The sequence below is a fragment of the Varroa jacobsoni genome, unplaced genomic scaffold (genome assembly GCF_002532875.2).
Source record: "Varroa jacobsoni isolate VJ856 unplaced genomic scaffold, vjacob_1.0 scaffold_1167, whole genome shotgun sequence".
Lineage (NCBI taxonomy): Eukaryota > Metazoa > Arthropoda > Arachnida > Mesostigmata > Varroidae > Varroa > Varroa jacobsoni.
In genome coordinates this window covers 18,897-46,743 of record NW_019214069.1, presented here as the reverse complement: position 1 = coordinate 46,743, position 27,847 = coordinate 18,897, and the positions used below count along the sequence as shown (strand labels likewise).

General features: G+C 40.0%; 2 protein-coding genes and 1 long non-coding RNA gene across 4 annotated transcripts in view; 1 reads left to right on the top strand and 2 right to left on the bottom strand.

Annotated features, from left to right (window-relative positions):
• The first annotated feature begins 105 nt into the window (after positions 1 to 105).
• LOC111267283 (diacylglycerol lipase-alpha) lies at positions 106 to 24,257 on the top strand. Its single transcript, XM_022845430.2, has 13 exons — positions 106 to 2,168; positions 5,855 to 5,938; positions 9,403 to 9,562; positions 10,803 to 10,971; positions 11,839 to 11,969; positions 12,192 to 12,354; positions 13,114 to 13,356; positions 13,682 to 13,966; positions 14,424 to 14,695; positions 14,792 to 15,371; positions 15,744 to 16,008; positions 16,418 to 16,665; positions 17,228 to 24,257. The coding sequence occupies exons 1-13, from the start codon at positions 2,069 to 2,071 to the stop codon at positions 17,339 to 17,341; spliced, it is 2,814 nt and encodes a 937-aa protein (XP_022701165.1). The 5' UTR covers positions 106 to 2,068; the 3' UTR covers positions 17,342 to 24,257.
• On the bottom strand, positions 2,360 to 4,931 carry LOC111267289 (uncharacterized). Its single transcript, XR_002684516.2, has 2 exons — positions 4,023 to 4,931; positions 2,360 to 2,576 (listed from the first exon to the last, which is right to left on the bottom strand). It is a non-coding gene; the product is annotated as an uncharacterized LOC111267289 (long non-coding RNA).
• A 2,347-nt stretch (positions 24,258 to 26,604) lies between the features above and the next one.
• Positions 26,605 to 27,847, bottom strand: part of Arl6 (ADP ribosylation factor-like 6) — a 4,159-nt gene continuing 2,916 nt past the window's right edge. For both annotated transcript variants that reach the window (XM_022845437.2, XM_086971247.1), the window contains one exon: positions 26,605 to 26,882. The gene's annotated coding sequence lies outside the window, so the exon portion shown is untranslated. The remainder of the gene's footprint in view (positions 26,883 to 27,847) is intronic.

The following is a 27,847-nucleotide window of genomic DNA, read 5'->3' as shown; positions in this document are numbered from 1 at the left end:
GTACTATTGTATGAGGTAATTATCTGTACCAAGTGAAAAAGTTAGACCGCTTATCTGTAACATATTCAAAATTGATAGTGTTCCTAGTATTCGGGCGGGTACTTGCTGCCTCGCGTCGTACCATGTCAACATAATCTGCTGCCACAGCACCCGATGCGTTAACTATTTGCCATATTAAGCGCTTTACGTATAACGAACTGTTTAATACTACCCTTACCGTGAAATACGTAACAATGTGTAATTGGCTTAGTTTCTAATTAAACCAGTTAGAAGAAATTTTCACTAATTCAATATTTACGTTTGTACACATGAAGTTAGTTCCGTGAAGTAACGTCCAAGTCCTAATTAATAATTCTTACACGAGTAGTCGCATTCCCGCTGTCAAGCTTAAAACTTACTGCGGTTTCGCAGGCCGCTAAATTGAATAATCAATTGAAAAGGTCTAGACGAATTCGCTTAAGTATCGGAGTATGCATATATTTCCAATGTGCTACGGATTTCCAACATTTTCAACTTACGACATTTTCAGTCGCTTATACACTTTCCTTAGAACATAGAACCCATGACTATAACAGGCAAAAACATTTTCATTTGTTAATTTCGTATATGGGTGATCTACCCTGTATGAGGCCTTACATATACCTTCCACTATGATCACAGCTCAATCTCGTCCCTGTAACTTTTCCTTTATCCGCCTTTTGTGACAGTTGATCCTGAAATGCGGTTACGCCCAGAATCTGGCGAAAGGTCGCATGAGTAGATCAGCGACAAAAAATTTGCACAGATGCTTACGTAGTTACGGTTGCAACACTTGATTGTTTTAACAGCTGGTGTATATTTGCTACGCTCACACTCGCGAAGTGTATTTTACCTGATCGATGGATCATTCTCTGTCGTCTGTCTACCATAATTCTACTCAAAGATCAGCGTAATCTGTGGCGGGTTGTGTCACGCCTCGCTCACGATGTTTAAAGGTTCTTGGTAAATCTTGGCCGTTCGAAACATCTTCCTATACTTTCAGAAACCATTCAATATGGCACTGACTAGCAATTTCGTTGTCGTTGCAACGAGAAAGCTCACCCCTATGACTTTTGGCGATGGCTTATAACTATGGTCAGTTCAATGTTGATCTGACAGAATTCCCATTGCGGCTACTGCGTGTCGATAGCGCCACGTTATGCAAGTGCTTGCTGTGCTCGATTCTGGAGCAAATTTTCTTTTTCTGGATTTGTTTTGGTTCGCTTAGAACCGCCACATCTTCAGCAGGCCATTAATACCAAAAGATAAGTTGTTTTATTCGGCTGTGAAACTTCTGTGCTAAAGCATTACGAGGAAAAGATGCTCTACTTCCCACCAACTAACGCGGTGATAAGTTTATGTACTGATAGTTTTTCAAGCCACATCAGTAGCTCGAGTTGGTATCGACATTATGTTGTCGCGTAGAGTTTGTTATCGTAGTAGCTGTTTGACGCACATGGTCCAAGGCACTGGTTCGCGACCGAAATGCGTATCAAATTGAATGGAATAACGGTAATAGAAGCTCTCGAATTCAAGTGGACTGCCAGCCTGCCACGGGTTTCTACCTCTCAAGCATAGACATTAATCGTAATAAGCGCTCCAGGCGACGCTGAGTCGTCCATACGCTTTTGCCTCCGTGGAAAGGACAGGCCTTCCTTTTTTCAAAGTACGTTCGTCCAGTGACAACTGTAAAGGAAGTTGTTATTGGCAAAAAATGGTGTCACGTTTTGCTTTTCGGTGGATTGGCACGAAACATTCGAAGCTATAGGCGTCGATAGATAAAAATGTATTTAATCTCAACCGCCCTCTTCTCAGTGTACTTGGAGACGTAGGCCAGATTCGGCGATAAAGGGACAGCTTCATTTGAGAAGATAAAAAATGCTTTGTGTAGCGTGAAGCAAACGATCGGTTACTCTAAGTTGTTGACAAAGCTGAACAAGTTCCCATAAGTCGGAACAGGGTGCGCGGTGTGTCCATTAGGGCATGTGAGTGCGTCGAGTGCGGTTTTTAGAAACTATTGCATAATATTGTCTGCGCAGAAAACCAAACAATGGTGTCGGTATTTCTAGGTGTTCCCTGGGGTGAACCCATTCTCAAGAACCTAAGACCTATGGGATCAAGAGAAGTGTTTGAGGAACTCGAAAAAGCATGTGAGATTGACAACACTCTTATTTTCGAACTAGATAATTACTGGATATACTCTTTTTTTTCTTTTGAATTTTTAGATTGTTCGTGTATATAGGAAATCATAAAGATATGAGCTTTCATTAGAGGTATATAGGCCTGCGAATCAAATATTTTTCCGCAACTAACTCTATGCTATTGAAAACTATAATGTTCGTCTGGTGTAAACAGACTTTTTAGTAATATATATATATAATACAAATAAGAGCAAAGATCTGCCGCTTAAATTAATGGCTATATAGAGATACAAACAAGCGTGTGTTTTTATGCGTTGTGCGTGTACGTTTATGGACTGTTTAGAGCGCCTCACAACTTCAAGTTTCGCAGTCTCTTCGGACGGTACTTGAGCACAAGGCACCAACGAAATTTCGACACTGAAATACAAAATACCGTTAATGCAAATTTCAAGTATATCCGTAATGATATATTACTGAACTGAGAATCACTCGGACATTTTGTGCGTTATTAAATAACCCTATGTCGTCGGTAGATACATCAACTTCCTATAAGAAAATGAAATAGTTTTAACCCAACATTCCATAATGGTTTCTTGCCTAAGGAGCGTTGATGTTTTTAACGAATCAACCAAACTGACATTTAATAGCAGACCAAATGACCAGGTTAGGTCTCGAGCTAGAATATAAACATCAAACTTACACACTAGTACAGTTTGCTGTCCAAGAGCCATTACAATCGAAGCGTATAGAATTTGACATCATTGACAACTTCAATACAATTAATAAGTAATCGTAATTTGATGTGCTATAGGTTCTCTCTGTTTTCGTAAAGTTAGCAGTGGCCATATTTGGCTGTCTGCATCGATAACGTCTGTTATGAGAACATGTATTGTTAATTGGTGGATTAATACAACATTGTAGTATACGTAACTATACATTTATGTCAACAATCGCTCCCTAAGCTAACTAGCAGACAGCATCGATAGACATACGTCTTTTCATCTGCTTTATTAGTGAATCAACACTTTGTTTTGTTTACATTCGAGTCTTACTTAATAATAGCGATCATTTAGAGAGGACATCTTGGATTCAATTATTAGATGATCAATTTACGGTATCGTTTCTCATTTAGAGTTAGGAAAGAAAGAACTTTTCGACGCTTCTACGATTACTTTCTATAGCATTCATTGTTTGTCTCTAATGGTTGCTTTACGTTAAAATGCTTTAGTTAAAGAATACGTTATTGTTAAAGCTGATATCCGTTTAAAATATTTGGTTAAAAAAAATCGTAGGTTCGTTTTCGTACATCGTCAAATTCAATCAATCAGCTTTTTTGCCTCAGACTCCTTGATTTTTTTTGCGAAAATCTTCCTTGTACATACAATACGCCACGTAACACGAAAGCTATGCTATGTATAGATTCTGTTTGCCCTTCTATTAAATTGCTGACCTTTCACACACTAGTTTTGAAAAATTGTATGAAAGATAGTAAAAGAAATAACGAAACGAAACAGCTATGTAGACAAGTGTAGTACTACGCATTCGGCAATGACTGCGATTCTGAGGGATTTCCTTCCTTAAGACCATTATGTGGACTCAACGTTCTGAGGTGCCAAATTTGGTGTATAAGATTCGAATACCATATAGAAGCCCCTGTTAGATCCACGGTTTTAAACTAACATGTCGATGTTCTTCAATGATAATAGTGTGCAGACGTTTGGAAATACCACTGCTATTGAGTTAGAATGAAAGAATTGTAGTTCAACAGCAAACTGTAGTGATCCACGATATTCCAGAGTCATCACATCATATTTTTTTCCCTGTAATAATAAGCTACCATGTTATGTATTGCTCACAACTTACTCCGGCCGTTCCACTAAATAACGTATGCTATTTCGCCAAAAGGTAGAGGCTTTCCAACCACGTTTCGGGTTATTGATCCGTGTTGAACGTAAGGCCACGAACTCAATACACGGAAAGGTAAAAATCCGTCGGTGTAAAATCCGAAGGAACGCGACAAAAGCTCTTATTCAAAGTCCAGGAGGACAGCTTTGACGATGCTTGCTGTGTGTGGCCTTTGGAGAGGGATAAGATGACCTTTTCTTGTAGGGCCTTTTCTTGTAAGGGCCTTGTTGAGTTGATGTCACTGGTCCAAATAAACATGTCGATCAACTGTTTGGTTCGTACTAAACAATATTTAATGGATCAAGCCTTCACAGTCCCACCAAACGTAAAGCATAAACGCCGTTGGATGAAGATCTGTTAGACTTTGGGCCACCCATTCCGATTTTTAGTTCACGTTAACATATAGATATCAATTCTCATCACTGATGACGATTCTGCGCCATTATCAAACACTCAGTACCAATAGTGAGACGCTGAGATGTAACGATAAACTGTATATCCTTGTTGGGTTCAGAAAGTTAATGAAGGACTCAAGCTTCGAATTTTTGTGCAAGCTTACAAGATTTGAGGTCATTAACAATCATATTGTGGCTGCAGCCCATCTTTTCGGTCTATTTGTCCGTCGGCCGTCTTTCTTCAAAAATCTCTTCAAAGAGTAATCATTAGGTACAGCCTATTGGCCGTATGCCGACTAAGTACCGTATGTCATTTCAGACTTAAAACTTAGCAAACTTCTTTTAAGCAGTTCTCCCGGCGACAGTGCAAAAAAAACGTCGTAAAGTGAATGTCCCGGTCGGTTTGGTCTTGCCAAAATATATAGCGTAAGATGTCGAAAATGCGCTTTGTACATCCGTGATTGAAAAGTTCTTTTGCAACGTAATACCGTTTTACTACGTTGATGGAGCGGGAATAGTGCTTTTAAACGGCGTATCAGAAGGGAACAATAGGTAGGGCGAAGTGAGAAAGGATTTTTAAGCCCAAGTTTTCCCTTTCCAATTTAATACGATCTTGCGAATATTACAAACCTGTCTGTGTCAGCTTGACATTAAGGGAGGTTGGTATAATAGAAAGTGTAATTTTTGACGACATAAAGATTAATGACATCACCGGTCCCAATTGTTATAGAATAGACTGTCTTTACGTGAAGAACATGCAGTGAGAGTGTCACTATAAAAACGTTTCTACCCAACGGCCTGGATGGCAAAAACAGTGTCCGATTTTCCTATGGATGGACGTTGCCAGTACACTGTAGCACAAGTTATAATAATGGGATACATTCACGTGGCAGAGAAGGGGTGGAGCTGATTAAGGTTTAATTAGGGGAAAAGTAAAATAGCGAGAGCACGTTCGAAGATTTGATGTGGAATATTTCGCGTTTTGTCTCAGGTTCACCTCTTTGTGAAGTAAGCAAGGCCCATTCAAGGCTTATTCAATCCCTTGCTCCCTGAAATCGATTTTTTTTCTTACATGAATGGGCCTCTGTTTCGAATTTTACATCCGGTATCACCATTAGGCATACCATTGGACGTCTGGTTCTCAGCACGAAACGAAATCTGTCTATGTTCAGGTACGAACCCAGACCACAACACATTTCTAAGATTAGGAGGCAAATACGTTAGCGACTAAGCAATCACGGGGGGTCTAAAAGCAAGCCATGAGTCATCGTGTAAGGGGCTGAGGGTTACAGTTATCTGTAATTATTTACGCATAATGAGTGTTGCTTCAAATAGATTTGCTAGGTAAATACATAATCAGTTTCAGTTAATAAATCGACTTATTGAAATTTTCAGATGGACGTAGGACTTCCAGTGGTTCAGGCGGAGGGAGGAAATTGCAACGGAGGATGAGCCAGATTGAACAAGACACACGCTCAAGTGGGTATCCAATTAATATCTTTTAAACGCTTAGAATAGAAGTAACTTTCAAAATCAGTGATATTTATTGCTCATACTTAAATTGATTTTTTTTTAATTTGCCGCTTTTATAGATTAATACCAAAGTCTTCCTCTATAATTATATGGTAGTTTTAGAGGTGCCAATTTGAAAAAATCTGTTAGAGCATTTATTTTTATTGCCTAAGAAAAAATAGGGTAATCACGCCGTGTTTGTCTCTCGTGTACAAACTTTACCTACTATGGTCATGACAGAAAATCTTTTATTTGTTTAACCAAATAGCTCGATCCAAAGCTTGATTCGAATGTAGCTTGATGTCGGGATATACATCTGTACATATATACATATCGGGAGTAACAGGACATGTTCTTTGATGTAGTTATATTTTGAGAGATCGATAACGCTTGGAGCAGAGTGCAGATGCCTTACAACAGGCACTTCTTTACAGTATTTTCAAGCCCCAAGTGTAGGGCCGTTATCTCTATCTCGACGACTTGAAATGAAAGTGTTAGAGCAACGCGAATAGCACGCTCAAGGTCCCTTCTGATTTGAGCAGAAATCGTATTTACCTGAACGTATAATGTAAGACCTTCCGTCGGCTCCTTATCAAAATTTGGGATTGATGGTGTGGTCGGCGAGGAGACCGGCCCGTTTCATATTCGGAGTGGGCTTAGTAAAATTTTATGGTTAATAACAACGAAAAGAGGTTGAATATGTTGATTGACCCAATTATTTAGTCGTCGTTTTCAAAGAATACATGCGTAGAGGACTATATGTTAAATATACATATGACGGTCCATGCAGTACCGAAGCCATTTAATAATAAGGAAAAAATCATGGTAACGACTCAGCGGTGGTAAAAGAAATAACGATATTAACTCTGTACGCCCACAACGGGTTATTGAAGGGGGACCGTAGCGAATGGTTCAAAATGGTAGTAACTACTGAGTATATATTATCATGCATGTTGGGGGAGAGAGAGAGAGAGAGAGAGGGAGAGAGAGAGAGCGAGAGAGAGAGAGGAAAATAATACAGAAAAATGCTCTAGGAATATTGTTGGATAGCGTAAGAGAGTCATGTATAAAAAGTATATGTGCAATTGGAGCGTAAACGCTGTAGTAGATTATGCTGTCATGTTTATGACTTCTGTTTTATATGATCATATTGGTTTTTCCGCCGGTATACAACATTTGCGGCGGTCTCACAGGATTTTTGAAGAGGGGTCATAGTTTTAGACATAGCATTGTTGCCCTAAAGCATCTAATCAAATGGCGCGTGCAAATGAAAGTAATGCTTGCTTCCGCTGTACTAGCTCCTCAGAAATCTACCTCACAACTTCGATTAATTTAATTGTAACAGTGAGGTTTCAGATCGAGTGGGCCGGCCGCAGATTGTGTTCGACGATCTCTTGAGCACCATTTTGACGAGGAGACTGATTTACGATGAATCAATTTGGGAAAACCAATTGCTATACACTCGGACGCGTATACTGGAAACACTGGACACTGTCTACCACCGAAACACATGCTGTATAAGGCGTGCCTCAGAACACCGTGTACCTTGTACAGTATGAACAGACAACTGCGAAAACATAAGATATTAATTTAAAACACTGTAGATGCAAATGTACTATATCTATCAAGCATAAACGTAAAAGCGTATTTCAGCGGCAATTTCTCGAAAACAATATCTATACGACGTACGATTCAACACAGCGCACAAAATAAAAGATCTATTCCTTCACTAAGGATCCAGTTCGTAACAAAAACAATGCCAATTGCTTGAATGCTATGTATACGTTGGAAGTCCTAGTGTTAAAACGCACCCGTTTCAAAATATTCATGCGTTAGTTTAAGCCTATCGATATAGGTTTGCCATGTTCACCGACTTTATATCACTATCCTTTGCGACCTGTTAAGTATATTGCCAACCTCTTTTTTCATTCACTTGGCTCGTATTCTAATTTATAATATATTTCCGTTCGTCTCTTCCGCGAGTGTGGGTCTGTGAGTACCATATTCCCGCCTTGCCATATATTCTGCTATTTCGACTAGGAACACCTCATGGGTGAAGCAGTTTTTAATAGGGTAACCACACGTAACCTCAAAGCCTTTTTTTTCCTAGCCAGAAACACATGATTACTGTTTTGTTAGAGAAACGCTTTTAGGCATCATGTACCTGTTCTCGTGTTCACGGTGGAGGGATAACGTGTTTGCTTATTAAACCGAAATGTTCGTCATCTGGAGTAACGCTTAGCTGAGGCAGTATCAGACAAAGAACTTGAAACACTCAGACGTCATGTATCTGCTGTTTGCTGTCCTACCTGCCTGCCTCGTCGACAATTTAGGTCGTTCATAGCTTTTTCCTCTTCCATCTTCGAATCACGAATACGATTCTGTCCCACTGTCGCCAAGTTTCAGCAGCAGTAAACCGAGTACGATGCGGTTCCCAAAGCGTTTTTAAGCGGCAGGAGGTATAATCTCTACAGCATCAATAGGCCCTGCCCTATAACGGTTTTTGTATTTTCCCGGAACAACAGGTGGGGTAATCCGTTGAAGCCGTGCTCCATCTTCACGCGGTAACGATGCTTTGTTCTGTCATAGTTATCGCGCTACTTGATATATTGAAAAAGACAGAGAGAGAGAGAAAGCGCTTCTTTCCTTAATTCCATAAAGCAGCGCTCATGGGTTCTGTGAACCTTGCGTTGTGGGCCGGAACATGCAAGGCCTATGACGGATGCACAAGAAACCGTGACAAATTTCTTACGCTATTTTCTTTTTCGTGGCAGTATAACTTTGACGCTATCTTCCGTTCTACTTATTACGTGGTCTAGCATTAAGTTCCTATATGTTTTCAACATGCCATAGTGAATTTACAAGTTGACGAAGGGACACGTTTTTCTTGTCCAAAAAGTCTAATAGCATAGGTTAATATTACGACTTTTGCACAGTTAGAGAACTGCCTCGCGGATGATACTTTCGGCAGCGCAGCCCCTGCGTTACTATTAATCTGACCAAGTGGGTCATGTTTTCCACAATCGTTTCGTTCTTTTTCTATTCAGTTAGCATTATATATTTTCATCATTCATAATCGTCAATTCGCTCGGGTTTTCCCTTGGATCTCCATCCCAGATACACCTTTAGGTTCCTTAATTAGTTAATCCTTTTAGGTAATAGTTAGAAGGCGTTACTAACACTTGCTTCAACCCGAGCAATATTTTACATTAGTCCCATGTATTTTTTGGCTTAGCATTATTTAGTATACTTTTCATATTGTTCCCCCTCTTTAAGCTTTCAATTTACTAGCAGTATGACGTTTAACTGTATGAGTTCCCCTTTTCTGAGACAATTAGCGTCAATCGAATATTATATATATATATGTGTGTGTATATGATATTGAATGCCATAGATGCGCCTGGTGTCTACAATTGATCTATGTATCTTAGGACTGCTATGCTGTTTCTCGGAGGGGTTCTTTCGTGCGCTGCGGGAGTACCGCGATTCGGTGACGAAAGCCTGCGATCCATTCCGATGCTGTTCGAGGCGCCAAGAAAAATATGGAAATTCGTTTATGGAAATTGCCCGCCTGCTCGCAAATCTATTCAGGTATTTCATTAGACTATTTTTGCCTCTTCTAAAAGCTACTTTTTGTTTTTTAATTCAACTGTTGAATGGCATCAATAAGATGGTATTAGCTACCTTGTCCGGATACGTGCATTAAGCTATAGCATGCACACAGGCCACAAATTCTGCCTCTGCCGCTCGGTTCTCGCAACAAAAAAGTGATCTATTGATGTAGCTATAAGCAAGACCCGGAAGCCGAGTTCATGTTGATCGCTGAAAAGCTGGCTGCTGTCAAGTTACATTGTCTTCACCAAGCTGGCATAGTGTTACTATGAAGCGATTACAGTTATTTTCTCGTCCTATTGAGGCTCAGATCAGGTAACACGCCGCGTATCCAATATGTCCTTATTGCTTAAAGAAGCAGCCCTATTAGGCTGTGCGTGATGACAGTCATTCAAGATCTGTGGATCGCATCTATAGCACGATCCATGCCATAGACGCGATCGTACAAATGGTAGCAGCTTCGCCCGAACTAAGCAGCGCATATGTTACAGTCACATGAATACATATTATGGTCTAGATTGAAGAATATTTGGCACACTCAGAGGTATTTGAAGTTCGTAAAACGTACCATTTAAACAACTTACAGTTAGTAGTGCTGCACTTTCGGGCTTTTTGCCATTAAATATATCCTATTTTAGTAAAAAACTAATCACATTTATAGTAGAAGTAAGGTCGAGCAGCGGTCCCCTTACTCCTTGCTAATAGCTATGACGTTCCACAATATAGCTTAAACACACTTACAGCAGGTTCTAATAGAAAGACACATCTGTACATATAATGATAGATCAGCGCAGTGCTTGTCGGCCCAGCGTGCCTAAACGAAGGTGTATACTTATACGTGGAAAACGAGAAATACATTGTTGGCCTACGTTTACGACTAGCCAAATTAACATTACGCTTTATAGGAGAAAAAGCAAACTTTACTCTTTAGGAATGAAAGTATTTGCGCGATCTGCTTCATAAACCTTCCCAGAGAGGAACTCTAATTAGGCTTACAAAAATCTGTCTAGGCCATCGTTTCTGAGAGATCGGTTTGGGTCGAACAATTTCAAGTTTCTAGTAGAATAAACTAGTGAAAAGACAATTTTGTTGAGCAACCGTACCAGAGGACGACCTGCAAGGTGCCTAAATTAGGTTTTTGCTATTCACTAAGTAGGCATATGACTGAATATGCGTAGGCCTACGGAATTAATTAGGTCGACATTTTCGTCCTTTCCAGAGACTTGAACGTGTCAGCGTCTGATGTTGCCGCTGGTTTGGTTCTGCTGCGTAAGTTCCAGCGTTTGCAACGCGAAACGATACAACAGCAGGTGGATAATGACACGTACCAATTTCTTTCAGGGGTTGCGGTTACCCCGCAGACGCACTTCCTTGATATCAACTTACCCGTAAGTGGCACCGATGCAATAGAAGAAAGCCGAATTAAAAGATATTATGCCCGTATCGTTTTGCTACAGTCGAATGTCAATATCTTTTGGTGATAGCATGCAAGGTGTTGCTGTTAAGACATGCCAATGAAAAGCTAGCTTACAAAAAGCACAAGAAGTATTCTTGCGTGCTTTATTATGGACTAAATCGACTAGATCGAGCGAACGTATGTTAAAATACGAGACAATAAATTTTACTGTGAATTAGTAAGTTTCAATAAAATCGTTTTTCAATGCTTTACAATATCATTCATTTAATAGAAAATTTGGGCCGACTCGGATAAGTTAGTGAATAACGGTCTCGACAGAAGTAAGTTTCCGCCAACCGTTATAACTAAATTTCACTCACGACCCACATGGGATAGATATGACGCTCTAATAATGTAGACGGTCTCTTAAACAACTGATAAAAACCTAATGGTTACCTGAGGCTGGTTTGTTTTCAAGTGAACTAACATCAAAGGCCCCCTTGTATCGCAGATCAGACAAAACTGAATCAAGTATGGGCTCATTCATTTTCGGAGCCAAGTCGTCGTTGTAGGGGAGATACTATTTGCAAAAGTAGGCCGACTGAACTTTTCGAACTCTGCATTAGGGGAACAATCGTTTCGAAGTTCGATGTTCATGGCAGTATCACATACTACACGGCAGGCATGCTGCATTTTACAGCAACTTTTACGCCATTTTGTGCAACCATTTGGACCGATTAGAACTACAGCTACTCCTGTAAAAATCCGCAATCTTAAATTCAACACATTCGTATTTGATACATTTTTCAATGCAACTTTTACTCATCTGTACGATGACTTGTATCTCCGTCATTTTCAGGAAGTATGCAACGAAATCGAAGTGATCACTCATTATATGGAGTTTGCTCTGGGCGTCTACGGATGGCCAATGTACCTAATGACGAACGGGGCGGGAAAAGGTTGCGCCTGCTCGTTTCTGCAGCAGCTCAGGTAGGCCAGTCCAGCGGTGTCCTCCACATCCGAGGCTTTTCCAAACACTCACTCGACGAACTTGCAGACAGCTTGAAACACGTTTGACCACGAATTTCGTTTGGGAGAAGAGGTGGCACCTTCAAATGCACACTTATATATAATCAACTTTTCTCCCCTTTGCTAATGCGTCTCTAAGTCTCTGTTGTGTATCACTGCTGTCGGTTCAATTGCTCTTCTTAGATGTATATGCTGTCTGTGGAAGCGAGACGCAGGTGCAGGTGGAGCCAATCGGTCTATCGTGATCGAGGATAACTGCTGCCTCTGTAATTTCGCGGCGCTCAACCAAATGCTCATGAAAAACAACCCCAATGTACAGGTCATCTTCGTCAGCTACCATGTTAATGCAAGTATCTTTACCGTAGAAAAAATTGCGAATCGAGTAGTGTCTCTGGAATGGTACAGTGGTAACATATTTGCCTACAAAAATAAGGACACGTGATAGTCTGGACTCCAAGCCCGAAGTAGACGCAGTTTGCTTCGAGCTGGAAACAACCAGCTGTTTAAAGTAATGCTTATTTCGAGCCTTTACAAATGAAAAACTCAAAACATGTATTCATCTATTTTTGTAGTGGTAAGAAGCACGTTTCAGTGTTATTAACGCTGGTCAGCTAAGTACCAGAAAAGATGATGCCGCGCGAAGTCAGCTCACTGTCATCTCTGTACGTAAATGAGGTGCGGTCTAGGTGGCTAGTGTGTATCTATTTAAGTACGTTGCCGTGGTATCATAAGGATGTGCCATAGCTGACCCAAATTTCAGCATTGAAAACGATTATTATAGAATGTGGTACCGTACCGTTGGATAGGTCTTTTGGAGAAAGCGTTGGCTCAAGCTTCCAATGGGGCAAACCTTTGACGCTATGCCGAAGAGGTTATTCCGAGAACTTGTTTACACGAGAGGTATAACTAAAAGTTTTACAAAAAGATATAGAAATTAGAACATTGAATTCATATTAATTTTATTACCCTTGTTCGCAGTGAAATGGCAGAGAGTTGACTTGTTTACATATTACGTGTACGTAAAAAATGGCCTCGAAAGGCCAACAGGCATTAGAAACAGATTTTTCTGCTAATGATGAGCGTATAAATCACGTGCTTATCACAGGTAAATGAGACGCCATTCTTAATTGCTTTGGACCATGAGCGGCGAACCGTAGTGGTGAGCGTCCGTGGGACTTTGTCTCTACAAGATATCATCACCGATTTGAACGCCGATGGCGAACCGCTTCCGGTTGATCCACCTCGGGCTGGCTGGATGGGTCACAAGGGGATGGTAAAGGCGGCCGAGTACATCAAGAGCAAACTCGTTGACGACGGATTACTTAATTACGCGTTTAGCTATAGTTCGGTATGTACATTATACGTAAGTTCTCATCAGTGTCCACCATTTCTAGCGTTTTCTTAAATGACGATGACTTAGAAAATACTTACAGTGGTAACTGACTGCTTAAATATAAGCTTGCTACATAAGACAACTCAGTCACCCGAAATGATATTTGTAATACATTAGAATTAAGTTTTGCCCTGGCCTATGCAGGCTGTCGCTCTAATCATCTATAATATGTGTCGGTAGTGAACGCGGTAGTTGTTGTTGTAAGTGAGACGTGCTAATATGCAATAACTTTAGGCGGGCAAATCTGACCCGATGTTAGTCTTCTATTGTCTGTCTCTAGGATCGAGGAACCTCTACGTACGACCTTGTATTGGTCGGCCACTCATTAGGAGCCGGGACGGCTGCAGTTTTATCGGTCTTGTTAAAAAAGGCCTACCCAAATGTGGTATGTTATTCGTATTCACCGCCTGGAGGAACCTTAAGCATGGCCGCCGTCGAAGCGTCAAAAGGCTTTATAACTTCCGTGGTTTTGGGCAAAGATGTCGTGCCACGCATCGGTCTCCATCAAATTGATGCGTTGCGTAGCGATCTTATGAACGCGATCAGTCACAGCAATGACCCGAAGGTAAACGATCGACGCGTGTTCATATCTACTTATCGAGCTATATTGTCAGTTACAGATAAATATAAAGCTAAAGACTGTAGAGATCTGTTAGCTAGTATTCGGAGGACGTTAGCATTTTCTAACACAATAGAAACAATTTTTATCAACTAGAACACAGGTTTGCTTGTTCCATGCTTTTAGTAAGAGTCAGAGTTATGCAACCTTGTTCAGAACGCGGCATTCAGTTAAAGTATTCAGTATCTATAATTCGCTTAACAATCTGTAGTCAAAGTAATCTACCCCTTCCATAAGGCTCAAAGTTTTCTTTGAAAACAAACATTCTGAAACCTAAAAAGGTGCGGTTGTTTTAGCTACTGATAATATTTGAGATTCGGGCTATGTTTTTCTCCTCTGAAAAATGTCTTCTGTTGTACAATAACCATTAATTAGTACACATTTCGATTATGGCTCTCCACAGTGGAAAATCATAATGGGTGGTATGATGTGTTGTTCTTATGGAGGGGAGCCGGCAGAAGGTGACCAGCTAGCAGCGCAGATGCTACACGAACGATCTGGGTTGCATCATTCTGAGTCGAACATCACGCTCAATTGTTCAGAACCGCTTTTCCCACCAGGCAAGATCATCCATATTGTTCGTTCACACCCGAAGAATAACGCACAAGTTGGCGGTGATCAGAGTACGCCAGCATCAGGAGAGGGCACACCTCGAACTGAGAAGAGCATGTGGAGGTTAGTCATTGAGTGTTGAATTGATTGAATATTTTACTATTATTAGTATTATAATTAGGACCGAGTGCTAACGCTTCTGTAGCGCTGTTTTCACAGGAAGCTAGGATTCAGCTCTGAAGAAGAACCTGTCTATCAAGCGTTATGGAGTGACCCACGTGACTTTGACAAGGTATTGGTGTCACCGTCTATGATTCAGGATCATATGCCCGACAAAGTATTAGAGGCGTTGCGAAAGCTTCTTACGAAAATTGGTCCGGCCAAGCCAAAACGTGCGGTCCCGTCGAGAACGGACATTCTAATGTCCTTGCACGGAGATCCACTGCTTCTGGACCCACTCGAGCCGATGATGCCGTCGGATGCTGATGGGCTAGCGCCTCCCGAGACGCTCGATGGTGACGAACATTTCGCCGAACGCGTTCGGGCCCTACAGAGTGCTCGGGTCATTACCAAGCCACCCCAATTTGAGGGCGGTTCATTGAGTTCATTGGGTCTTTCCCTTGGGGGCCTTTCGTTCAAGGCTCCAAATCCAACGGGGGCCCCACTGGCGTCCCCTGAAACACTGAGTGAAGTTAGCTCGGTATCAGGTTTTTGCGCCGACACACGAGGCCGGCGCTCGTCTGTGATAGAGCGCGTACACTCCGACCTATTGGTTACTGAGCAGTGCGACGTTCCCTTGGTAAGTATCGCAGATTACTGATCACATATTATCCTATGGATGTTGTCATACGAAAAGAATCCCAATTCCGTTGGCACATGCTACTTTTTCGCACGGTTCGATAAGTTAAAACAATGGTGTTGTCATATGATCGTTGATGAATTAGTAAATACCCTCTGCCTGTACAGAATTTTTAGAGGGTGTGTGATAACGAGCATTACTCGTGCTTCACATAAAATTGCTTTGATTTAGGGTTTAGGCAGAGCTATATATCCAGGGCAGAGTGACACGATAGAGATTTGACAACTGTTGCATTTTATACGAGCTCTTCGACTCCTCCTTGACTAGATTCATGTTATGATTATTCGTTTCTATTTTATTGCATGCAAGCAGTACATGAAACGCGATTTGGTAGCCATCGGAGATGGGAGTCCCAATCCAGAGGAGGGTAGTGCAGCCCCATCGACGTGTGGAGAGGTGGGAACAATTGAAGTGACAGATGATTCACTTCCCTTAACTCCAGCAACGTCAATTCTTAAAGCCGGACTTGGTGGTTCCCCGTCCGTTTCCGTCTCGGCATCTTCGCCGACATCTCGGCGATCGCCCGTTAAAAAAGTTCGCATCACATTTGATGCACCGATCAACGATGATGATCGAGGTAAGTATGGCTTGAAATCATATAAAGCCGCTCTATTTAGCAGGTTGTCAAAAAGTACAAACTGCTTGTGTAGAATCTGCTGCAAACGCAGTGTAGATAATTAGAATCATTACGTTCATCTATATTTCAATACGAGGCAGCGTATCCCATTACCATGTTGTTGCAACTACTGTTATTTTCTTTTTTTGTAAAGTAACCTAAGCCTAGCCGAGAAAGGTCCATCCATGTAGGAAAAACATGGTCTTTTATTCAAGTTTGTGAGTAGTATAAATTGACAAAATATCAGAACATAGGTGTAATGTGCATAGTAGGTTATCAGCCGTGTTATGTTTGTCCATCTTTAACCCAAGAATCACTTAATTACACTGCTCTAATTAATTCTTATTGCACCGGCGACACGCCTTTATAGGTGTGTCCCCTCTGACATGTCAACCTGTTACTGAGGCGGAGGACAATAATACGGGCTGTGACGGAACAGAAGCCGAAGCCGAAATTGGCTGGTTAGCGTCATGCTCATCAGATTCTCCAACAACTGAAGATGAGACTCAGCTAACCCTCGAAGAGCAGATGGCGGTTGTCAGGACGTTGCCACTGCCCCGAGAACAGGATTACGATAGTGATGTCGATGAGACGGCCTCGGAACGAAGTAGTTCGCAGGTACTGTCCAACTACGTGGACGATCTCCAATTGTCAATTGAAGCTTCGTTACGATGAAGCTTATCTTCAAATCGTTTTCGTGGACATTGTGTATACACACAATACATTTACAAGTCGGACATCTGCTGAGCATCTATGTAGTTCCACTAACGTTTGTCATGCTTTTAAAAGAAATCTTTGGTTGAAAAATCTAAAAATGTTTTTCGTCAGCCAATGGAATTCTTGTTTCGAAAATCAGAGCGCAGATATAAAAAAATCTTTTAAAACAACATTTGATTTTCTATTATGTCATTCGTTTGTTTCGCCGATGCTAAGCGTTATTCCTTCAAATTCGAAAACGGGAGCAGAATCTAGACAATTTTTAGAAATATCGTTACGTTAAACTCCAAGTTCTCGTGCTGTACCGCCGTTATGAAGTCTTCGTATATCGAACGTATATCATACGTGCTCAAGTTTAGCATAAATGACGCTATGCTTCTCAAGCCTCTATAGGGCACATCGAAACGAAATGTCTATAAAAAGACATGGAAACCTAACGCTCAAATGTCGTTCAACTTTGCAGATGGCTTCAAGTTCGGTTGTACACCCACCAGCAAGGCAGTATTACTATTACGACTATTATGACAATGGAAGCGATAACATGAACACTCCTGCACCGACAGAAAGCGCTCTGTGAAATCGCACACTAACTAAGGGCATTGCGACGATACGTTAACTTGTACTATAATACAGAGGGGCATAGATATTTGTGAAAATAAAGGATTAGAGGCAAATAACTGAAAACCTAAAGGACGTCGCGGATGTGAATACGCGCAAAAGTGAAACAATATGTGACTGTATTGGAAACAATTCAATATACACGTTCAAATGAAAAGAAGAAGGAGTCAAAGCTGAGAGGGGCGAGATTAGGTAAGCAGGTAAATCGAAACGTCGCCAATAAATGTAGCGCACTTATTGGCTAATCAGTTCAAAAGCACGGTTCTCCGTAATCTTACGCTCATTACGTATAGCCGTACGTAATAAATTCTAAGAATCTTGATGGAAAAATATGAGAGAGAAAACACTCTGCGGCAGAGCGGATGAATTAGCGATCCGTTGAAATGATTGACTTTATATCAATTGTAGCTATAGACGAAATAAATAGGCCAAAATGGTGTCGAAGAAAAATGCAAAAATTGGACATAACGAGGAAATAGAGCAAAGGACGTAGCAGAAACGTAATTGGAAAATTATCATATAGCCTGATCACTGATGACTAAAACAGGCCAAAACATTCCTCTTTGTACATTTACATATACAACCGTATATTGTTTCCTGTATTATGAGAACGTTCAGAACGTAATCGAACAAGCAAGCTGAACTTTTGTTATTGTCGAAAAAAAATGATACATAGAGACTTACATACAGTGTGTCTGTTATCAGGCCGCTAAAAGTTTGTTTTTGTGAAAATGACTCTTTCACTCAGTTTGATACTCCCTCCCTTAAAACGTATCGTTATTACTATGACAAATATAGATACATCTGCCACCGTAGTAAAAGTGACTTCGTGTGCACCAAGACACAATAAGATCTCCTCTGCGTTTAGGCGTTTCACGCACTCTGCACGTCTCTAGAAGGGACAGTTTTTTTTTTTTCCAAAATATCCCGTATTTACCGTCATATCACAATACTCTTATACAAAAAGTCTTAGTGTTGTACCATTCCAGTACTTGCATCTACTTACTAAGTCACAGAATGTATTCCATTATTGATAAGAGCCTTGCTAATATTCTCATACCCGTGCATCAATGTATAATAATACATTTTGGTATCGCGTAATATCTACTCGTTTACGTAAGAAAGAATCTCGCCAATTGCAGATTTATGGAAGAGGATTGAAAAAAAATGAATGTTTAATTCACAAAACCTTTTACTAATTGGCCTAATGGCCTTAATATAGGATGCGTATAGCAATTATTAGCAATGACGAAATTCTGTCAAGAACCCTGCTCAAGATTGGCTCAATGGGTATGAAACTGTGACGATCGCAAATTAGCTTTTCTGAGCGGCACTCTACCAGATGACAATGTCGGAATATATATATATATATATACCTCGACATTTTCACGTTTTGGTCCAAACAGAGCTTTGATCTGGTGATACTTTTTCTAGGCGCTGCGTAGATGTTACGCTTAATTTTTTCTTGATACTTAAACGAGAATAAATTTAAATTTGAATTTGAATTTGTATAAGTTCATTATCAAGTGCCTGTACCGAGAAAAAGCCCGCACTTTTGTCCCCACTTTGTTTCTCCCTTTTGTACAATTGCTTGAGTTGTATGAACAAAACAGATTATGCTATTGCTATACACACGGCTATAGATTTATGTACTTATGGCGGATTTATAGAATTATTGGTCATTGTCGATCTCTCATACTGTCATTGTATTCAATTTTTGTATTAGCGTAACTTTGTTGCACTAATAAAGAAGTAATTGTGCAACTTTGCGCTAGAAGTTTATTGTGATAAGTTTGCATTGTATATCGAGAACCAAGCTGCTCCATCATCGAACTGTGACGCTTGCATACAAATCACATTGTTCTCAACGCATTTCATTGTCGTACAAATGACTGAAACCCACAGGATACATAGGTCTGTTACAGATTTTGGCTTTACTGTTGTGTGACAGTTTTTGGCACTACGGCGCCGTCGAGACCCATGACAACGGCTGATGTCAGGAAGAAGCTGCTATCACAAGGACACATTTTGCTTCTATAAAACCTTATAAAACAAAAACGGAGACGCATAATGCAAATATTAGTATTCGCCTATTTGCTTCCATCAAACTATTGCCATGTCACGCGATACTCATGCCTCCTAGGATAAATGCCGTTTAAAAGTAGTACGGCGAAAAGCAAAAATTTTCACTTTACTCTTGTCATAGGGGACGCGCTAATTGAAATTAGACGCTAGCAAACGCGTTAACAAAAATAGTTAAAAAAGATAATGGAATCAATATGCCGGGACCATCAAACCATCAAGTTTTGTCGCCGCCATTGTTGACGACGGCGCCGCCGCTCACATCAACTGTGCACTCTGTATACCTAAGGTTTGCGTTGTGTTTCTTATAGACTACGTGTTAACGTGCGTTGGTAGCTCGGCGACAATGCACTAACATGAAACGTTTATTGAATTACTCAAATAAGAAGTTTTGTAAAAAAACGAAAAGACAGACAAGCAGATAGAGAAAGAAATTGTGTGCGTCTTAATCGTCTGAAAACAGCAACTGCGAAGAGCTATAGAGGACCAGGGGGCGTAATACACCTGCCCTAGTGCTGTTTCTGTTTTTCTCTTTGATCAGACTCTTGCGAGCTCCTGCTTAAGAGTTTAGGGCGCTCAATTCGTTGTCAAAGACGTATACGTGTACTTGAATGTGAGCGGAATTGTTCTTCCACCCGGACATCAAAAATTATATTGAATTATCTTCATACCGTCCGAGTCGATCAACATGCAGTCTGTAGCGGCCTTCTGATGGTATACTGTAATAATGATAGGTTCCTGCATTTCGAAGTCTCGGGGCTAATGTTTAGGGTTGGACCGCACAGGAACCGAAAAGTCTGCTATCTTACCCGGTTTGAACCCCCATGAATGGCCACAAATTGACATCACCATCATCCTGTTCAATATGCTAACTAAATATAAATGTAGATAGCAGTATTACAGTAATTACGACAAACTTGTGCTTCTTAACACCGCCCACATAAAGGGTCTGTTCCACTCGATGAGTGAGACAGCAACAAATCCTCTTCAAGGCCGCTTGATAGACGCTTGTTAATTGTCACTGCGTTTCATCAAAGCTGATTCAAATGAACGACGCTATACATGCAGAAACCATATTGTTCGTTGCTATGGGGCACTGCACAAGGGAAGCATCGTTACCAAGATGTCGACTTTCATTAACACTAAGCCTATTCCACTATTAAGACGCTTCAGCATTTAAACACTCGTAATGCACATGCACAGGAGCGGAACGCTCAGAAAATTGTTGCGGCGGACAGTTTGACCGTACCGTCATTTAATATAGATAGATAGATAGATAGATAGATAGATAGATACTACCAATGATGACACACCGCCATGTATCATCACACAGCGGGTTACGACGCGAAGGAGAGAATACAGAGTGAAATATATCCCATTTTTCCACGCTGCTCTATACATCGAGGTCATTTTAGATGATGGAACTAGCGGTAACAAAGATGGTGACTGCAACGCTAAAAGTGGCGATCATCATTAATTGTAACACCTAAATATATAAGAAGTGCTTCTATACTTATGTAGAATAATATTCAGTGGCGCTTTTGTGAACGGAGTCTCATTGGCCGACAGCCGAGAGAGACCAAAATGAAACTTGCAAGCAAGTGACGGTTGAGGTTGACTGTCAGCCTTAATCCAATTTATGGTTGTTTTCTACCCGTTCATTACACGGAGCACGATTTGCACGTGCTGCAAATGCCCACATAGGGCAGGACCTTCTCACACATTCGTACCGCTTTAGTCATAGTTGAATAAACTGCTTTTCAGTGCTTTCGAGTAGCTGCTTTGCCAGTCATCATTCATCAAGTGAATATAATGATTCTCCTGTATCCCAACGATTCATTCTGCCCTCGAGTGCTATCATGCAGATACACCATGATATATGGATCAATTTGTGCTGCTATTATTGCGCATATTACTCAGATGGGCGATGGGAAGACCCACACATACGCCAAGGCCATGGTATCCATTTGACGAAGCACAAAAAGGACGAATAGGGGCAACGGAAGACGAGCCCGGCGTCGTGGGGAGAAATGTCGTTTGTTCGCGTCCCATACAAATTAAGGCTAGTTACAAGAACGGTATGGTCATCATTGCCTTCCTAAAGTAAATACCAATAATGATGGGTACAATAAATAAACCAGGATATCTACTCAACAACAAGCGTGTAGAACCCAGTGAGGAGGTTCAATCTCATGATAACATTATATGTATAACACTATTATGAATGATTTTGTATGGTGTGAGCCTCGTTATCGTTTTAATGTAGGACTACGATATGAACTGATAGCGAAGTCGGTGATTATGATGATGACCGTATTTGAACGGGGCTGATGAGAACGATTAACTTAAAAATAAAGGAAACAAAAAAGGCGTCACACATGTTTGCGTGCCACATACATACTTGTTTAGTAATCGACACTAAGGAAAGACTGTTCAATTGTTTATCCTCATGTACACGATATCTGACGACAAACAAATCACATGGACTAAGAGCAGCGACAGCAGCCACGAAAGAGAAAGCAATATCGATGTGACGCGAACAGAGACAGGAGCGCTAACAATAGTAAGAGCAAAAAACACTGAAAAGAACACACATACACGCATAAACAAATACATCGAGAGAAGCCAAGGGTCACAGAAACTACTTGGGCTGATCGTAACGTTTTGAGATGTCAAGCTGCCCGCCTAAGCTTCCTGGGGTCTCAGTGCGCTCAGATACAGCTTCTTTTGCCCATCGAACCCCCCGAATTGCAATAGTGGCCCCAACGACGGCGGCGGCAGCAGCACCAGTAGCAAAAAATTGGTTGGAGAAAAGACTTGACCGAACAATCGTCCTTACTCGAATCCTGTTATGTTCTTCCGTACGAACTTCTCTCGTTTTTATTAATACATGCGCTAGCATTTATCCAACTATAACGCAAAATTTCAGACCGCGAATTCGGGCGCCCACTGAACGGACCAGGGCCTGACTACGTTCACACATACACACAGATACATCCAATATAACACCATATAATAAAAACATGCTGGTTTTTGCATTGGAATAATTCCGCGAGAGGCACAGAACACACGGGAACCTCCGTAATTGTAACAGTACCAAGACATGTAATTGCTCGTATTTCTCATAACTTCTCCTATATGACATATAGATAATAGCGATGCTGATAACAGAACCGAAATGAATCATTATAAAGAAGGTAATGATGTTGTGCTCCGAGTGATGGTATCTGCTCGTTGTAATGTACTTGTAGAAATAACATGAAGCAAAAAAATGCGGTGACGGTAACGGGGCTTTTTGTATTGCAAGCGTATCTGTATCATGGATAGTTCAGGCAGGCCTATAGAGATTGCGAGGATGTCAAAATTGCCAAGGCGAAAAAAAGCTTCAAATTTGGCTATGTTTTCATTCACTTATTACGCAGGACGAGGCGAGTAAGGATAAATCATTGAGGTTGCCTTGTCATTTACAATAATGAGAATTTCTTATGCCCCAGCTTGATAAACGAACATATGGTAACAACGTCCTGGTAGATGAACGGAGGCAACAGCTTAAATAACAGAACTAATTTGCTTAGAAAGGGATTAACATGGTCAATGACAATACTAAAAAAAATCTTACTATTAAAACGCTGATTCGACGAATAATAGAATCGGGAAAATGAGAAATGCTCATTTAATGCAGAATATATGTATGTGTATATATATAAAATGTAGGACAAAATGGGCTAGAAGGCTCCTAGGTCCCGCTTGTCTCGAAGGGAGGAGGAATATGCAAAATTTTTTTGGGCAACAATAACAACAACAAAAAAAAAGATTCCACAGAAGGTCAAGAGAACCTACATACATTTAATAGATATTCCTATGAATAGAATTGAGGCCGAATGCCGGTAGACGACAAACAGAAGCAGCTATTGCTAGCGACAGGACTAGCAAGATAAAGGACTTCGTGTATACACATGAAAAAATCTGCTATGTGATGACGAATGAATAGGCCAACGCCAAGTTGAATAGGAGTTGTTGACGCGAAAGCAACAACTGTCAAAAGAGAATAGAAATTTCCGCAATAAAAAATAATGATAAAATAAAAACGTTGTAATTAAAAAGCGATAATTGAACACGATAGCTCTTTGCAAAATTTACTTCATCATTATAATAGTGATGTACTACCGTCACAGCAACAATGGTGGTACACCAAAAAGATGGTACGAAACTAATAACATTAACAGCCAACAACCAAAGTCAAGAGCATTATGAGGCTAGTAGATAATTAGCCACCATGTTATTATGACCATTCTTTTTGTAAACATAAATACAAATATATATAATTAATTGTCATACAAAATATGGATCTTGGTGTTTTTGGTTGCCACAATATATAATGATCTGTAAGTTTAATTGGACCCGTGGGCTTCGCCCCCGGCTAACAAACGATATATATTGACTTCACTCAACTTGTTCGTGGCCTTCGGTACGGCTCTACAATGTGATTACCTTTAGCGGTTGTTAGGGTTGGCCAAGTGATCTATCGATTCTGGGTTGACGCACCCAATTGTTTAATTTTTTTTAGTGAGAAATAATTGCGCATGTTAAGGTTGGAACGCCAGCGTTATTTTTTCGTTTTTTTCTTAACGAATCATTACAGCTTCCTCTAAGTATATGTGTATATATTATATTGACGATTGATATGTTTGTTGCATTGGCTTCCAGGATATTATCTTTTCCTCTTTTATGCTAGATAGCTGTATATGCTAAATTAAATGAAGCTAAATAGTTCATGATGATTTTTTTGATGATTTTGTCATGTTTTTTTTTGTTAGTAAGAGATTACATAGACTTATTTAAATTTTTTCGCTAAACATAAACTAAGGAAACATTTCACAGAAATCAACTTCGATATTTATTATTACTTTAAAAAAATAGTCGAAACGTATTTTATCCATTGTTATATAGGCAAATTAATATAATCAGCAAGTTACGTAGCTTTCACTCAAAAATATCATCTTAATGAAGATATACGTATTGTGTGAAGCGAAGGTAAATTTATAGATTTGCGTAAAGGAAACTTTTTTACGTAGAACACTAGGTTTATTGTTTTTTTCATTTCAAGTGGCATTAATCAATCCAAAGACTAAGATTTAGTATATGAACATGTGTCGCGTGTCGATTGAGCGCATCGAATAGTACCATCTCTGTATAAACTTTCATGTAAAAAAAAACACTTAAACGAAAAAGCTACCATAGCGCCGAAACATACATTTTATCGTAAGGAAGTCGAATTGTGTCTTTACTGTACCCATCCAGATTAATCAGCTGGCGTAGGGAACTGCTGTCAACGAAATGTTACCCTGCATAGAAGAAATGTTTTTTATATTTTTTCTTGAAGAATCTTTTAGAAAAAATCATTAAACCACATTAAAATGTTTATCATATTAGGCACTTTTCAACTGACATTTAGCAGAAATTTGTTTAGAAAACACTCAAAGGTAGCCTGAAACGCATTTCCACCGCACTCTGAGCGGGACGTGAACGCTGTCATTTTTTGACCACCTTCATGACGAGTTTTCGCCCTTCGGGGAGCTTTTTCAATGTTAGAACTGAGACTCGTGTGTAGAGGCATGCATATTAGCTTGGCGAGAGCTTCTTCGATGAACGAACTATATTAATATTCAGTCCCTATAATACCAGTAGTAGAAAAAAAAACAATTCGACAAGAAGTTGGTGCATTGGTGCATGAAGTACCTCAGGCCCCACAACCATCCCGCAGACATGAATGAGGAATTGCTCTACAGGCATAAAGAAAAAAATTACATATTTGTAAAAATTAAGATTATGCTTCAGATTAATGGAAAACATTTTTTTTTTTTTGAAAAAAGTACTCATTGAATCGACTTCATTTTGATAGTTCTTTGTAGATCTTCTGTCATGAAACTAATGAGCCAGCCCAATCTGAGTACACTCCGTGATCGATTTGGATCGGCCAAACAAACAAATATAGACAAATAGATTAGTTTAAAAAGACCGATTGCTGATAAGGCCACTAAAAAAAAAAAGTATATTTTTTCACTAAAATGATACAATTTATTGAATGAAATTATTTTAGCTGTCAGGCGCAGCTAGTAGTTACAATCATTTAATTCCAGAACATTTGGTCCCTATAGTATCGATACTTCAACGCAACGCTGACGCGGCTTATTGATTGTCAAAGTTATTTATACTGGATGTTCTAGTTGTGCGAAACAATTTTAAATTTAGCCGAACCCCGTTGGAACTGTGAAAAAAACATCACTTTTGAATCAAAATTGTACTTATTGGTACATTGGTATTACGAAATGGTGAATTTTCACGTAAAAACTTACCTTGATTATGAGCAAAAAACATCAGTCTGTACAAGTATCACTGGGGTTATATAGAGCAACATTCGAAAACAAATAAAATCAATTGTCACTGACTAACAACAATTTATTGTTTAGTCAATCCCAAAGACTCACCTTTACCTCTTCGCTACGTACAACCCGATAATATTTCATAACCTAGGACCTATGGCAAAGCCAGTGATGTCTCTAGTTGGCGTCTAAAACTCCAAATAAAGCTTTTAATTAACATAATCTTACACCGCGTTTGGTAAATTCAATACTTAATTTCCTTTTCCAAGGGTAGTTGATGTCCTTAATTCGCGTTAGAATCTTTCTATCCTGTTCTTCTTTAAGCCTTACATTAAATGACAGGCATTCCGGAAGCCGTTGATCGCCAATTTTGCCTGTTACAGAAACGTTGCACGGTCAACCGATGCGGCCTTCTGGTGCGGTCGGTTGCATGCCAGCGTGATGTTCTATAGTGAAATAAATTTAGAAAAACACGGGATTTGCACCATCCTCCATTACGGACTCGTCATACAAGCATTCACAGTTTTATCGAGGCCATTATTATATTGTACGAGGAAACAAATATAGCCGATTTAATACGAACGTGAAGATGGTGGCTCTTATACGCATTACAAAGCAAAGGTTGTTGATCAAGATGTAAGCCAGAGCGTACCACTGCCAGCCGAGTGAATTTCAAGCCTTGCGCTTGACTTTCTACGGCAAAATAACATATACGGTGTTCTCAACCTAACCACTGCCAAAATGAAGATACGGCCAATTAACAAACGTAGAACTAACACTTTATTCATTATTGTCATATGGTTGATCAGTTACTCTATTTACAATACTATAAACAAGGGAATCGATCGGGCTGTAAGTCAGATTTTATACAAGCACATGCTCACATGAACGAAACCGCATAGGGTCAGATCGAGGGAGAGCCGCCTGCACTATAATGCGGGCTGGCGGCTTCCACACCGTTTTGTAGCTCAATCGCAGTTGTGATTGATGGCATCGATACATCCAACGGATCCATCCGGATTGCCAGTTGCATTGCTAGAATAGCCAGACAAAAAGCAAATCTATACTGCAAATGCCTCACTTGAAATAGTCAATCGGTAATTTTACTACCTAAATACAGTACGGGATTTGTATAAAGAACTCAGCACGATCGTTTCGATTCTTCAAATAGATTCCTTACTACTACTACTGCTACATATATCATCAAAAACAGCTCCGTTAACACTCGTGTGCATAATAATATATAGTATCATTCTTAAAATGGCTAGTTTTTTTTTCTGCTAGACACTGTCAAGATTTTAAAATACACCTAATTATATTCGAAATATGTTATACTAGTGTATAAATAGAAACGGTTTCTCTTTTATCGCGAGACTGGAGCGCGACGAAACGCCATAAATCTTTGTATTATATTGAAGTAAATCAAAGAATGATCCAGCGTACGTGCGTACCATTGCATCGTAGAAGTAATACTTTATTAATGGAAGGAAAAACTTTTTCGCGTCCGAGCAGCATCGTCTGATGTAAGCATGAGCCCACAGCGGCGAAGGCAATTAAAAATACAGAAATTAATTTTCTAGGCTATGGCGTCTAGGGTTATGGTTAAATAACAACCTAACATCAAACAAAGACCTCTGTTGAACTTTACCACGCCCAAAGTCCAAAGATTACTAATGAATCAGAGTGACGCCACCATATCTTATAGTTGTGGCTCGTATTATGAAATCGACAGCCGAACACCGGAATTTATTAATGCTTCCTACCTTTTGAACGGCGCAAAAGAACATCATCACAGAAAGATATATCTAAAGTAGATCTCAGGTATTTATCCACTGTTTGACTTCGCTCTTTAATCAGCGGAGCTAGACGCTGAAACCTTTTTAATATCATTAGGTTTACGAAATGGTTTTGTATATAAAATGAACCTAATACGGTATGATAATTCATATTATGATAGAAATTATAATAAACCATAGAAATTTAACAAATAAGCAATCTAA